At 37.8% G+C, this 16253-nt stretch overlaps 1 protein-coding gene across 3 annotated transcripts in view; it reads right to left on the bottom strand.

Annotated features, from left to right (window-relative positions):
* Window positions 1-16253, bottom strand: part of ACSM1 (acyl-CoA synthetase medium chain family member 1) — a 62508-nt gene that overhangs the window by 27759 nt on the left and 18496 nt on the right. For all 3 annotated transcript variants that reach the window (XM_010388564.1, XM_010388565.1, XM_030925587.1), the window contains exons 6-7: window positions 15905-16064; window positions 6680-6759 (exon numbers count right to left, since the gene is read on the bottom strand). In XM_010388564.1, the coding sequence (XP_010386866.1) occupies window positions 6680-6759; window positions 15905-16064 (240 nt within the window). The remainder of the gene's footprint in view (window positions 1-6679; window positions 6760-15904; window positions 16065-16253) is intronic.

Genomic DNA, 16253 nt, shown 5'->3' with positions numbered 1-16253 from the left:
AATCCCCAACAAAAATTAATTTAAAATTGCTCATCCAGGAAATGCATATAAGGGCTGATCACCCAGGGTATTGAGCCCTCTCAGAAGTCATAGACCTCTGGAGAGAGAAACCCAGACACCTGGGAGGGCGGGAATGCTTCAGTGGTGATACACTGTGGAGTCCTGCCCACAAGCAGCACACATTGATCCATCACACAAAAACCCTAGGCTACAGCTCAGTTCCTCCTTTTAAGAAAAAAAAAAAAAAAGTGAGAAACAAATCTAAGAAGAAGGAGAAAACAAGGAGAATGATCCTTTTCTGGGCACTCTGTAGGTTTTATGGCACCTCTACTTGCCAGAGTTTATATAAAATAGAAGTAATATGGTCTTTGTGCACATTTACATTAAGGAAAAAGATTCCTAAGGTCAACCTGCAAACTGTAGAGTACCTAGGTTCTATTTTCTTTTCGGCCTGCTTTAAATCTGCTGTTACTTTTCTACTGAGATAAAAACCACCGTTTGGATCTAACAGTTTTTTGCAAGCTGGCAAAGTTGTATTTATCCCATGGCTAAAGTACTGAAGAAATAGCTATGGGAACTCTGTGTGTGTGTGTTGTGTGTGTGTGTGTGTGTGTGTGTGTGTGTGCATTTAAAGGCCTTTATCATAGGCTTCTATAATTTCATGTTCAACTGGCAATTGAATCCATTTTAATTTCCCTCTAGCATACCAGACTTTCTCTTAGTACCTTATGATGTAAATTTTACTATCTGATTTCACCTGAGTTGCCTTTAATATGCAAATTTAAGGCTATTTAACTGACAACTGCCTAGGGTAAGATTTTTTTTAAAATGGCAAAAAGAAAAAGGTCTTTATGAGTCTCTACAATGTGCTTCTACCAGCATGCCTAATACATCATATATTTATGTGTGTGTATACAATATTTTCACGACTAAAAATATATGAAGAGGCTGAGCCCAGTGGCTCATGCCTGTAATCCCAGCATTTTGGGAGGCTGAGGCGGGCGAATTACCTGAGGTCAGGAGTTCGAGACCAGTCTGGTCAACGTGGTGAAACCCCGTCTCTACTAAAAGTACAAAAATTAGCCGGGCATGTTGGCACATGCCTGTAATCCCAGCTACTCGGGAGGCTGAGGCAGGAGAATTGCTTAAGCCCGGGAGATGGGGGTTGCAGTGAGCTGAGATTATGCCACTCCAGCCTGGCTGACTAAGCAAGATTCTGTCTCAAAAAAAATAATAATAATAATAAAATAAAATAATATCTATACACACACACATATACGAAGAGCTCTGATTAACTGGCTTTTAAAAAGTGCTTAAATCAGATACTAAAAAAAAAAAAAGACTGGTTAAATGCTTTTTCAAGTTCACGTGACTTAAGTAAAATCTTTACTTAAATAAGATTTTATTTTAGTAAAGATTTAGCTGGCTTTAAAATTATTGGTCAAATATCAGCAATGTCTTTAGAATTGTTAGCATTTTGTTTGCACCTATTGATCAAGTCATTTCATGTTTATTCCCGCAGAATATTAGAAGATTTGCTGTGTTATAAACTATAAAACTCAGCCCAAGACAGAGTGATCTTTGATTTTATATGCTTATGAAATATTGTTGGTTTAAATGAAAGCAGCTAAATACTGAGTTATTGTATAAATATCCTTAAAAGTAACCATAAGTTTTATTACTTAAGTAAACACCTGAAATTCACAGCTATAAAAATGGTTAATAGAAAAATAACTTAAAAAATATTGGCTATCACTTTTTTGCAAATAATCTAGGTAAACTACTAAATTAATCAGGTAAATGTAATGGAATAAATGCTGGTAAACAAACTTGTCATAATTTAGGATCTAAGGTTATTATTTGATATTAAGTATCTGGGTAATTTCCAATTTAAGAATTTTTTAATGTTTTTATTGAAGGTAAAATATCTTCTAATTCAAACCTTATTTAAGGGTTATATATGAAACAAGGTAAACCAGGTAATAAGGGCGATATAAAGAAAGTTACAAAAATAAACAGGTATTTTTGACAAAAAAATTTAAAAAGGCTTAAAGAAAACATATTTTATATAAGAAAGAATTTTGTGTGGTAAATTTTTGTCCAAAATAAAAATGATGAGATTGTACAAGAAAGAGGGGTATTTAATATAAAACAGTCTGAACACTTGTGAATGAACTAAGTCATAATAACATTAATAAATTTTTAAAGGAGTTACGTAATTCAATTGTCTATAACTAAAAATAATCATAATAATCTTTCTAGAGATGGGTCTTTAATATTTTAAGAAACGCACTAGTACAAAACCAAGTAATTGGTTAAAACAAGACTTTATTAGAAATATTGACTTTTTTTTTTTTTTTGGGACGGAGTCTCACTCTGTCACCCAGGTTGAAGTGCAGTGGCATGATATCAGCTCACTGCAGCCTCCACCTCCTGGGTTCTAGCAATTCTCCTGCCTCAGCCTTCTGAGTAGCTGGGACTATAGGTGTGCACCACCACCCCTGGCTAATTTTTCTATTTTTAGTAGAGACAGAGTTTCACCATATTGGCCAGGCTGGTCTCGAACTCCTGACCTTGTGATCTGCCCACCTTGGCCTCCCAAAGTGCTGGGATTACAGGTGTGAGTCACCGTGCCTGGCTGACTTATTTTTAATGTAAGAAGTTTTTACATTTTTAATTGTTTCTCTAACATTCTTCAGATTGATATCTTAAAAGTGCTATTCTTTCTCTTTTGAAAAGGCCTTGAAGGATGGCTCTCTCTTTCACCTTTTGTTGGCTCCTGTAACTTTTACTAGTTATGTAAAGTAAGGGAGAAAAATTGTTTTTGAAAACAGGCAAATAAAGTAACTTTTGAGCATGTCTTTTATTCTGCATGCCTGTTATATCTCCATATTTGTATGTGTCATGTGGAAGTGATATTTCACTTCAAAACTACATGAAAGAGTTCTAATCAACTAACTTTAAAAATGTAAGTGCCGGCCGGGCGCGGTGGCTCAAGCCTGTAATCCCAGCACTTTGGGAGGCTGAGACGGGCGGATCACGAGGTCAGGAGATCGAGACCATCCTGGCTAACATGGTGAAACCTCATCTCTACTAAAAAATACAAAAAACTAGCCAGGCAAGGTGGCGGGCGCCTGTAGTCCCAGATACTCGGGAGGCTGAGGCAGGAGAATGGCGTAAACCCGGGAGGCGGAGTTTGCAGCCACTGCACTGCAGCCCGGGCGACAGAGCGAGACTCCATCTCAAAAAAAAAAAAAAAAAAAAAAAAAAAAAATGTAAGTGACTATCAGATTGGCAAAAGCTAGCTCAGATGCCCTTTTAATTTACATAACCTTGATAATCTGTGCTAAAAATTTAATTTGGTGAATTTAATCTCAAAACTCTCCAGTAACTTAAAAATCTTAAAGTCATGTTTTAACCCTCGGGTTTTGCCCCCCCTCAACCTCCCAAACTGAAAATTTGGGTGACTAAAAAGTTAAAATACTAGAAGCACAAAATATGCATTTGTTAACATTTTATAAACACAAAGATGTCAATTCTCAAAAAAATGTAAGTTTCTTTTTGGTTAAGAAACATTTAAGAGTTGCTTTATAATGAAGGATAGTAACTCTCGTAACTGTCAAACTATAAATGTTATCTATCCCTCCTTATTTGCTTCAAGGAAGCCAGTATCATGGTATTGTGAAGACCATATGAATCTCTCTCATTTGACATCCCATTGGGCCTGGATCTATTTCACTGCTAATGCTCTGCTTCTAAAATTATACAAGTTGCCTTCTTCTGGGCCCAGGAACTATCATGGAAGAGGTGGGAATGTAAGATTGTAAGGGCCAGCTTTGAGGGCTAAAATTAGGACAAGACCAAACCCTTCAAATCAAGAAGAAGGTACAAAAAAAAATGCCTAAACAGCTGGTAAAACAAATTTAGTTGTCTTCTAAACTATTATGTGTCACTTTTGCATATATCCCAACCACAAAACTTTTCTGCTTACTGTAAAATTTAAATATATATATATTTACTAACAGGATAAAGTACCTTGTAACAAACCCTCCTGGGTATAATACTGCCAGTTATAAGTTGTGAAGATAAATACGTCTATACATATATACATATTTTAAATTATTTTTCAGAACAATGCTTATATTTTGAATAGCTAATTGCTATAAGTCTGTAACAGAAACCAAGCTTACAGTAACTCAACACATAAAAGTTAAAAAGAAGCCAGTCTTGTAACTTTGTCTTTTGGTTCTATTGTCGGGTTTTTTGTTTGTTTGTTTGTTTTTTCAGACAGAGTCTCTCTCTTTTCACCCAGGCTGGAGTGCAGTGGCACGATCTCGGCTCACTGCAACCTCTGCCTCCTGGGTTCAAGCAATTCTCCTGCCTCAGCCTCCTGAGTAACTGGGATTACAGGAGGCCACCACCATGCTCAGCTAATTTTTGTACTTTTGGTAGAGAAAGGGTTTCACCATGTTGGCCAGGCTGGTCTCGAACTCCCGACCTCAGGTGATCCACCCACCTTGGCCTCCCAAAGTGCTGGGATTACAGGTGTCAACCACCATGCCTAACTTTTTTTTTTAACTTAAAATAATTTTAAGAAGTAAGGAATGCCTGTCCATATCCATTCCTATCTGGCCTAGAACAATTAATTGGCTATAAGTCTTTTGACTCCTAAGGTCCTCAGCCATGGGCAGTCCTGCCAAGGAAAAAATGGCAGTGCAGAATTGACTTCTCCTGTGACAAAATCTTTTCTCTCCCAGATACCAGTATATGGTCCAATTCAAAAGTGGTGGGAAAAATAGATTCGTCTACTGTTAACAAGTCTATAACAATTTAGATACCGAGGGACAGATGTTTCTTGCATTTAATTTACACCCTCCTCAGGATGCTTTATCTATGGAAACACATTGACCAGAAAAGATATTCAATTTATTAAATTCTGATTTAATGTTGGTCCCCAATATCCAAATAAGATTTATCATAGGGTTCAAATAACTCTTAATAAGTAAGGTAACCACATTGTGAGTCTGATCAAAGAATATGATGATTCATGCAGTGTTTATTCTGGCTGATTGATTTGTTTACTGCTCTCTGATGCCACCTATAACCTTGGATGCCAAATCTTCACTATCTTTATGATAGACATTTTCTTGTAAATGTTATGCCAGATACAGCAAAAGGGAAAGGCACAATTAAAGACCCGGATCATGATAGCTCAGAACATAGATCTGATCTGGGATTTTTTTAAAAAGACTGAACCCTAAGCCTGACTCCATCTTGTCCCTTAAACTCCATGTCTTCCCCCCCATTATCCAAAACGCTAACTATTTGAAACTATTGCCATCAAATCAGAGGACCAAAGTACACAAAGTGGGCAGAGTCTCAGATGGAGTCATTAGTTATGCCCTGATAAGATGTGTACTGAGTTTGGACCAAGGCCATCATCCGAGGAATGTCGCAAAACTTGGCTGTCATAAGAGCTTTGAAATACAGATGGAAACAGAGTACAGCCAGACTGAAGCTTCATGAGTAAAATCAAATTATAATTCAGAGTTAGCTCTGTAAGGGCAATCATTAAACTCTGATATTTTAACTTTTATGTCTAAAACATGTTAGCTCTGATTTTTGAAGCAGCCATTTCAATTTCAGAGTCCCTAAAAGATACATAAATTCCCATAAGTTTCAAAGAGTGTATTTTGGTTTAGCTTAAAATTAACTCTCAAACATAGGAAGATGAAAAATAAAGTTGTATTAAGATAACACCACACACCCAACAGCCTGGCAAAAATTAATAAGTCTTACAATACCAAATGTTGGCAAGAACGTGGAACAATGGAAATTCTCCTGCCCTGCTTATATAAGGAAGCATAAATTGATTTGGAAGATCGTGTGGTATTGTGTTGTATCAGTGTGACCCGCAATTCCTTTCCTTGAAAAACTCTACAGAAATGCATGATCAGATAAATCCTAGGACACACCAGGGTGCGTGTCCTAGGATTCTATGCAGCATTAATCATCAGTAGCCTCAAAGTGAAAACTACAGAAATATCCATTAATAGTAGGACTGGTATAAGAAATTGTGGTATTTTCATAAAATAGTATGCTACACAAAATGAAGATAAACTACAGTAATATGCAACAACAGGGACATGTCTTAGAAGCATAATTATTATGTAATAGTGTAGCATTACATGTGTGAAGTTCAAACACATGTAAAATAAAATTTTGGTTAGGGATAGTTCCTTAGGAGGTAAAATTATAAAGGCAAGTAAGGAATTAACAACATAAAAGTCAAGATAGTTGTTTCCTTTAAGGGAGATGGAAGTCTCTGAGGTGCTGGCAATGTTATGTTTTTTTGACTTGGGTGAGTGGTTACACAGGTATTTTCTTTTTAATAATTCATTAATCTGTAAATTTCTGTCTTATGCATTTTCTGTATAATTGTTTTTCACAATTCAAATATTTAAAAAGGAATCAACCCACAATCACGCAAGGCTCACTGAGTTTCCTTTGGATCTCTGGATCTGCTTTAACTAATTAACTTTCGATCATTATCACCACCAATACTTAACACAAACACACACACACACTCCTCAAAGAACCAGAGGAAAAACAGACCATAACGTATCAGATTACTTAAAATCCTACGCAAAGATGTTGTTACAAGCCACTTCTACCATACCTGGTGAAATCTTGCTGCAGAATCATTCGAAATATAGATGGTGCCCCAAAAAACTGGTTGATGGGGTATTTCAACAATGCCTGGAAAGGCAAGAGAGAAGAAATTTTATTTTTACAGTTAAGATTAAACTAACAGCCAATTATTAGCAGTCTAGTTCTGACCTTCCCTCTAGAAGAGCCCATTTATTAATTTCTTAATCATTTAAATACACATATATTGAGCATGGATTTCATACATGGTATGCATCAGGTACTGTTGGGGAAATACAAAAAGTGAGATAATGTTCCAACTCCTATGGTGAGTAGGTGCTAATAGGATAAAACAGGACTTGAATGATAAGGCAGAAGTTGGTAGATGTCGTAAGAAATATTTGAAGTACAAAAGAGTTCTATAAGAACACAGGAGAGGGAAATACTCCTAGTTGTGTGTCCCAGGGGGCTTGATGGAAGAGGTGGAATTTAGTCAGGACATTAGCAAATACATATGGTATCTACAGGCAGAGAAACAGGGACTATCTTGGAGATAGATGAAATAACAAGAAATAGGGTCTCGGGAGCCCAAGAAGCATTTAAGTCAAGTCAAATAATATGATTTATTTAGAGCCACTAGAAAGGAGCAATAATTAAATTTAGGAAGATAAGGTAAGTTGGAGTCAGGTTATTTAGACTACAAAATGTTTGGTATTCATGATTAATTAGTTGGATGTATTCTCTTTTAAAGTTTCAGATCAGCATGGAGATACACTAAGAGAGTGAAGAACAGTAAAGAGAAGAGAAAGTGGGTTTGGGTGTCTTAATTTAAATCCTCTTCCTTAATTTTTCCATAATTCTATTTCCTTATCTGTAAAATGGGAATGTCCATATATTCCATGTAGAATCATGATTAAATATAATTGTCATTTGTGGACAAATCTAGCTCTACTTCCAGTACCTCTTCATAGACCCAATCAGCTTTCAATCTCTAGCCTCTACCTCTTTAATATCTCACATTTACACATGCTTTTAAAATTTTTGTCCTACTCTCACCTTTGGCCCACTGCTCCTACCCCAACAGGTGTCTTTCCATGTCTGTGAAGGTCTCAGGCCCATGCCAGCAATGTCTGTGTCAGTAACCTCACTCCAGGCACAGAGAGTTGGATTGGTGACTTGGTGACAGACAATTACCTTAGGCTGTGTTGGTAGAAGAGCTGAGGCAGGGCTGGCTTGTCTGTCATGACATAAAAGAGTCTTGGAACATGTCCTGGGTCCAGGGCCTAAACCCCCTCATGGCCTTTGGAACACCAAGCTCTGTGCCAAAGGGTGGAAGGCTGCCCTGCTGCACCATAATCTAAGCCCAGGGCATAAAACCCCTTGTAGCTTGGATGGAATCCGGGGCTCAGGGCATAAAACCCCTCATGCACAGATTTGTTGGTTGCTCTCCCAGGCTTGTAAACATGTTCTCCATTATCTCAGGCAGAGCATATTACATATGCATCAAAGAAAATGCTAAACTGTCACAGTTACGCTTGATGCACCGCTACCTTTCTACCCCCACGTCCTCACATCCTCACCTCTTTACCACCACATCCGCATGTCCTCACCACCTGCTTCTTTGTTTGATCACCAATAAATAGTGTGGGCTCCCAGAGCTTGGCCTTCACAGCCTCCATATCAGTGTTGGCCCCCTGGACCCACCTTATGCACTCTTGTCTTTTCTCATTCCTTTGACTCTACTGGACTTTGTAGCCCCCACGGCCTCATGTTGGGTCTGATCACCCCAACATTCAGACCACTCAGCCTCTAGTTGACCTGGACTGGTTATCTGGGAAGGGGGAATGTCAGCCCTGAAATGCTGTGATTGCTATGTTTGACTATATGCATCTAAAGTAGCAAAAGTAGTTCTACAAACAGAAAGAAGGAAGCAAACCTATAGAGAAAAGCAGAGGAGACACTGAAGCTGCCTTGATTCTTAGTATCTTTCTAGTTTCTGTTTTAGATCTTTATCAAGCTCATATTGCTCTTCTACAGAATAATGAGCTATTCTAATTCCCCCTTCCATGTATTTCTTTTTCTGCTAAGCTACTTTGAAGTAGGCTTCTGTTACTGGCAGCCAAGGGAGCTCTGCTTAGTAGGTAAGAATTAGACATCATAGGTGTCTGGGGCCTTTCCCAGAACTTGGCACTAAGTAGGTGTTCACCAAATGTGGGCTCTGGCTATTATCATGTAAGTCATAATCTATGACTCCTCTTGGTGCTTTGCAGCTTTCAGTAGGGGTGTGGAACAGACAGCAGGAGACTCTTGCAATAGATTTGGCAAGAAGGACTAAGTTGACAGGGGTGGGCAGAGAGGAAATAGAAGGAATGTTTTGTTTTACTAATTTGAATAGTATTTACTTATTTATTTTTGGTCTAAATGCTCCCTTTAAAAGTCAGAGTGGCAAGATGGATAAAAATAAAAGACCCAACTGTCTTCTGTCTTCAAGAGGCCCATCTCACATGTAATGACATCCACAGGCTCAAAGCAAAGAAATGGAGAAATACCTGCCATGCAAATGAAAAACACAAAAGAGCAGAAGTCATTATTCTTATATCAGATAAAACAGACTTTAAGCCAGCAATGATTAGGAAGGACAAAGGAGGGCATTATATAATGATAAAGGGTTCAATTCAACAAGAAGACTTAACTATCCTGAATATATGCACACCAAACATTGGAACACCTAGATTCATAAGATGAGTTCTTCTTGACCTATAAAAAGACTTTGCCGGCCGGGTGCGGTGGCTCAAGCCTGTAGTCCCAGCACTTTGGGAGGCCGAGACGGGCGGATCACGAGGTCAGGAGATCGAGACCATCCTGGCTAACATGGTGAAACCCCGTCTCTACTAAAAAATACAAAAAACTAGCCGGGCGAGGTGGCAGGCACCTGTAGTCCCACCTACTCGGGAGGCTAAGGCAGGAGAATGGTGTGAACCCGGGAGGCAGAGCTTGCAGTGAGCTGAGATCCGGCCACTGCACTCCAGCCTGGGTGACAGAGCGAGACTCCATCTCAAAAAAAAAAAAAAAAAAAAAAAAAAAAAAAAAAGGCTTTGCCAAACAAAAATAGTGGGGGACTTCAACAACACACTGAAAATGTTAGACACATGATTGAGGCAGAAAACTAACAAAGAATTTATGGACTTAAACTCAACATTTGACCAATTGGACCTAATAGACATCTACAGAATAATTTACCTAACAACCACAGAATATACATTCTTCTTGTTCCCACATGGAACATATTCTAAAATTCACTGCATGTTCAGTTATAAAGCAAGTCTCAATAAATTAAAAAAATCAAAATCATACCAAGTACATTCTTAGACCACAGTGCAATAAAAACAGAAATCAATGCCAAGAAGATCACCGAAAACTATACAAAAACATGGAAATTAAACAATTTTTTCCTAAATAACTCTTGGGTGAACAAGAAATAAAAAAAGTATCTGAAATTAATGAAAATGAAAATAGAGATACCATCTACCAAAATCTTTGAGATGCACCTGAAGCAATGTTATGAGGAAAGTTTATAGCACTAAATGCCTTCATTAAGAAGTTAGAGAGATCTCAAATTAAGAATCTAATATCACTTCTAGAGGAACTAGGGAAAAAAAGAACAACCAACAAACACCAAAGCTATCAGAAGAAAATAAATAATTAGAATTAAAGAACTGATTGAAATTAAGATGCAAAAGTTTATACAAAATATCAATGAAACTGAGAGCTTGTTTTTCAAAAGAATAAACAATATTGATAGACAATAGCTAGATTAACAAAGAAAAAAAATGAGAAGATCAAAATAAGCCCAATCAGAAATGACATAGATGATGCTATAAATGGTCCCACAGAAATAGAAAAGATCTTAATAGACTATTATGAACACATCGATGCACATAAATTAGAAAATCTACAGGAAATGGATAAATTCTTGGAAACACACAACCTCTCAAGATTGAACCAGAAAGAAAGTGAAAACCTGAACAGACAAATAACAAGTTCTGAAATTGAATCAGTAACTACTAACTCCCCAAAACCCTGGACAAGATACATTCACAGCTGAATTCTAACAGATATACAAAGAACTGGTACCAATCCCTCCATAACTAATCCAAAAGATTGAGGAGAAGGGGCTCCTCTCTAACTCATTCTATGAAGCCAGAATCATTGTGGAACCAAAATCTGGCAGACATACAATGACAAAAGAAAACTCCAAGTCAATATTCCTGATGAACATAAATGCAAAAATCCTCAACAAAATACTAGTAAACTGAATCCTGCAGCATATCAAAAAGTTAATTCACCATGATCAAGTAGGCTTTATTCCTAGGATGCAAGGTTGGGTCAACATATGCAGATCAATAAATATGATTCACCTCATAAACAGAAGTAAAAACAAAAGTCAGATGATCCTCTTAGTAGGTGCAGAAAAAGCTTTCAAAAAATCTAATATCTCTTCATGATAAAACCCCTCAATAAATGAGGCATTGAAGGAACATACCTCTACATAATAGCCATCTATGACAAGCCCACAGCCAACATCACACTGACCAGGCAAAAGCTGGAATCATTCCCCTTGAGAACTGGAAAAAGAGTAGGATGCCCACTCTCACCACTCCTATTCAACAAAGAATTGGAAGTCCTAGCCAAAGCAATTAGGCAAGAGAAAGAAATAAAAGATATTCAAATAGAAAAAAAGTCCAACTATCTCTTTTTGCTGATGATATGATTATATACATAAAAAACCCTAAAAACTCTACCAGAAGGCTCCTGGAACTGATAAACAACTTCAGTAAAGTTCCAGGATATAAAATCAATGTACAAAAATTAGCATTTCCATACACCAACAATGTTCTAGCTGACAGCCAAATCAAGAATGCAATCCAATTTACAACAACCACTAAAAATGAAATACCTAAGAATACATCTAACCAAGGAGGTGAAAGATGGCTACAAGGAGAACTACAAAACACTGCTGAAAGAAAGCAGAGGTGACACAAATAAATGGAAAAATATTCCATGCTCATGTATTGGAAAAACCAATATTGTTAACATGACCATATTGCCTAAAGCAATTTACAGATTCAATGTTATCCTTATTAAAATACCAATGTCGTTTTCACAGAATTAGAAAAAAATGACTCTAAAACTCATATAGAACCAAAAAGTGCTTGAATGGTGAAAAGAACAAAGCCAGAGGCATCATGTTGCCCAACTTCAAACTATACCATAAGGCTACAATAACCAAAGCAGCATTACTGGTACAAAAACAGACATATAGACCAATGGAACACAATAGAGAACTCACAGCTCTTAGTCATGTGGTCTTCAATAAAGTGAACAAAAATAAGCAAAGGAGAAAGGACTTCCTATTCAATAAATGGTGCTGGGAAAACTGGCTAGCCATATGTAGCAGAATAAACCTCGGCTCCTACCTTTCACCATATACAAAAATCAACTCAAGACGGAGTAAGGATTTAAATATAAAACCTTACACTGTAAATATCCTAGAAGAAAATCTAGGAAATACTCTTCTGGATATTAGCTTTGGCAAAGAATTTATGGCTAAGTCCCCAGAAGCAATTGCACCAAAATCAAAAATTAACAAGTGGGACCCAATTAAATTAAAGAGCTTCAGCACAGCAAAAGAAACTATCAAGAGAGTAAATAGCTTACAGAGTGGGAGAAAATATTTTCAAACTATGCATCTGACAATATCCAGAATCAAATATCCAGATTCTACAAAGAATTTAAGTTCTTTGTAGATTCTAATACATAATGTCTAATTAGAACTAATATCTAGAATCTTCAAAGAACATAAATCAACAAGTAAAACCCAAATAATCCAATTTAAAAAATGGGCAAAGGACATAAACAGACACTTCTCAAAAGAAGACATGCAAGCATCCAACAAACATATGAAGAAATGCTCAACGTCATTAATCAGATAAATGCAAATTAAAACCATAATGAGATACTATCTCACACCTATCAGAATGGTGATTATTAAAAGGTCAAAAATAAATGCTGGTGAGGCTTTGGAGAAAATGGAATGCTTATATACTATTGATAGAAATGCAAATTAGTTTAGGCACTGTGGAAAGTAATTTGAAAATTCCTCAGCAAACTTAGAACTACCATTTGACCCAGCAATCCCATTACTGGGTATATATCCAAAGGAAAATAAATGGTTCTACCAAAAAGACACATAGGCTCATATGTTATTGGCAGTGGTATTCACAATAGCAAAGACATCGAACTGACCTATGTGCCTATCAATGGTGGATTGGTATAAAGAAAATGTACTACATATGCACCATGGAATACTATGCAGCCATAAAGAAGAATCAAATCATGTCCTTGGTAGCAACATGGATGAAGCTGGAGGCTGTTATCCTAAGTAAATTTATGCAGGAGTAAAAAACCAAACATCACTTTTTCTCACTTATAAGTGGGAGCTGAACATTGAGTACACATGGACATAAAGTTGGAAACAATAGATGCTGGAGATAACAATAGGCACTATGAGAAGGGAGGAAGAGAGAGGGGGTCATGGGCTGAAAAACTTATTGGGTACTATATGCACTACCTGAGTCATGAGAATATTCTTACTCCAAACCTCAGAATCATGCAATGTACTAATGTAATGAATCTGCACATGCACCCTCTGAATAAAAAATTTAAAAAGCTTTTTGTCTTAGTCTTCAATAAGATGGACTAATACAATATATAAATTAAAAATTATTATGAGTAGTTTATAAAAATAGTAAGTGGGAAATAGTAATGCAAATGCTTTTTTGGTAAATTTGTAGCATTTTAAACTTTAAGCATTTACTAAGGTTTAAAATACATAAAGACCTTTTGAGACACTCTCTATAGTAGCAGGAGAATTAGGCATGAGGATGGGAAGGGTGGTCAGTCTTGTTTGTGGTGCTTTAAGTCTCAGATGCAGAATGTGGTACAGAAAATAATGATGGTGACACAGGAGGAGGCATTGATATAGAGGCAGGGAATGAGATATGAGAAGTGCAGTTTGACGTTCTGGAGGAATGATCAGATGGGCTTTACCAACTAGCAGGTTGGAAATGTTTTGCTTGCCTGAGAGAATCAGTTTGAACCGGGGAGACTAGACCCTAGGTACAGTCCTGACAGCCACCTGCATTGATGTGCTTGCTGAGGAAAATGGAGGTGAAGGAAATTGCTTAGAAAGAAGAGGAACAGTAAGGGCAGACCATTGGGGAGGACTGCAGTATTCAGGAGCAGGCTAGGTGAAGCAGAGGTGGCTGCAGCAAATGGAGAATGTTCTTTGGTGAAGTTTGGTATTAAGGTGGAAAAGATGGGTTGACCCAGTGTATAGCAGGTTCAAAGGGAGGAATTTTAGGATAAGTACACTGAATGTGTTTATGGACTGAGGGTGTAAAATTAGCGAAAAGTGAGAGACTGAAAATACAGGAGAAAATGAGTAGTAGATTAAAGATTAATAAAGAAATGCTGTTTCTCCAAGGCCAGGAGATAGAACTCTGCAGTGGTTATGCAGAATGGGTGGATTTTGAGAGGTGGAGGGCAAGGTCTGCCTCTGAGAGGGAAAGCAAGGATGTGAGTGGAGACATAAGGAAAATTTTGGGGTGAAGGGACATACAGAGGAGTTCATGCAGGTGACTTGAATTGTCATCATGATGTACTCATCTTAAAAATAGCAGCAGCAGCTCCCACTGATAGAGTGGTTTCTATGTGCTGATGTCAGGGTTAAGTACTTTACACATATTGCCTCTATCATCTCATTAATATTACCTAAGATTTTATGAGGTAGTAATCATTTTTTGTTATTTAATTAATTTATTTTTTTAATTATATATTTTTTAAATTATACTTTAAGGGTACATGTGCACAACATGCAGGTTTGTTACACATGTATACATGTGCCATGTTGGTGTGCTGCACCCATTAACTGGTCACTTACATTAGGTATATCTCCTAATGCTATCCCTCCCCGCTCCCCCCACCCCATGACAGGCCCCGGTGTGTGACGTTCCCCTTCCTGTGTCCAAGTGTTCTCACTGCTCAATTCCCACCTATGAGTGAGAACATGTGGTGTTTGGTTTTCTGTCCTTGCAATAGTTTGCTTAGAATGATGGTTTCCAGCTTCATCCATGTCCCTATAAAGGACATGAACTCATCCTTTTTTATGGCTGCATAGTATTCCATGGTGTATATGTGCCACATTTCTTAATCCAGTATATCATTGATGGACATTTGGGTTGGTTCCAAGTCTGTGCTATTGTGAATAGTGCCACAATAAACATACATGTGCATGTGTCTTTATAGCAACATGATTTATAATCTTTTGGGTATATACCCAGTAATGGGATGGCTGGGTCAAATGGTATTTCTAGTTCTAGATCCTTGAGGAATCGCCAGGATATTAACAGACATTTCTCAAAAGAAGACATGTATGCAGCCAACAGACACATGAAAAAATGCTCGTCGTCACTGGCCATCAGAGAAATGCAAATCAAAACCGCAATGAGATACCATCTCACACCAGTTAGAATGGAGATCATTAAAAAGTCAGGAAACAACAGGTGCTGGAGAGGATGCGGAGAAATAGGAACATTTTTACACTGTTGGTGGGACTGTAAACTAGTTCAACCAATGAGGTGGTAATTATTAAAAGTCCTGTTTTGCAGATCAGGAAACTGATGCTCAGAGTGGTATGTAACCTGCTAGTTAATTTCAAAGGTGGGATAAGAAACTAGATCTGTCATATTCCAAGGTCTGTTTTTAAACATTTCATCATATTGAGTAAGAACACACACACACACACACACACACACACACACACACACACACACCCCAGCTGCTTGTCCCTGGCAGCATCATGGTCCAGGATCTGGGAGACTCGGACTTGTGCTTGCTTTAATTTTTCAGAATGCACATCCTGGGACCCAAGTCCACAAAGGCTGATCTACAGGTCTGGAGGATGGCCCGGTAATATGCATTTTCTTCAAGGTCACGATTTGATGTCACTCGGGTATAGTGACTCAGATTCAGTGCTTCACACTTTGAGAAGCCCAGGCACAGGATCATCTTAGGCTCATAGGCTTCTTTGCTTAACAAAATATATATATATATTTTTTAGCAAGGTCCAGCTTTTGGCCTGGAAACATGGATTTTTTCTGGAATTTTGCTGATAGTGGAAGTTGAGTCTTCTTACCTGTATGATGACCTTGGTGTCAAACTGTGGCAGATGGTGGATAAAGGCTGTACACCCTGCTGTCCATGGCTCCACCAGGGCCCCCATGGTAGCCAGAATCCATCCTGGGTCTGACAGGCACCAGGAGACATCAGATGTCTTCAGGCTCCGTATTTTCCTGCTAACTCCAAAATGCAGTGGCTTCAGCTGTGTGATCATGGCCGATGCAATGAAGGGCTATGCACTCTGGTTTTTAGCTATGAACCCACCCCTCTCACTCTCAGTTCATGTGATTTGTGTGGGGCTCCATACCACCCTCAGGCCAGGTCTCAAAGGTGTACTGCTAAATATTTCCTGATTACATACAACT

The sequence above is a fragment of the Rhinopithecus roxellana genome, chromosome 20 (assembly GCF_007565055.1).
Source record: "Rhinopithecus roxellana isolate Shanxi Qingling chromosome 20, ASM756505v1, whole genome shotgun sequence".
Classification (NCBI taxonomy): domain Eukaryota; kingdom Metazoa; phylum Chordata; class Mammalia; order Primates; family Cercopithecidae; genus Rhinopithecus; species Rhinopithecus roxellana.
This window is presented reverse-complemented; position numbering and strand designations above follow the sequence as displayed.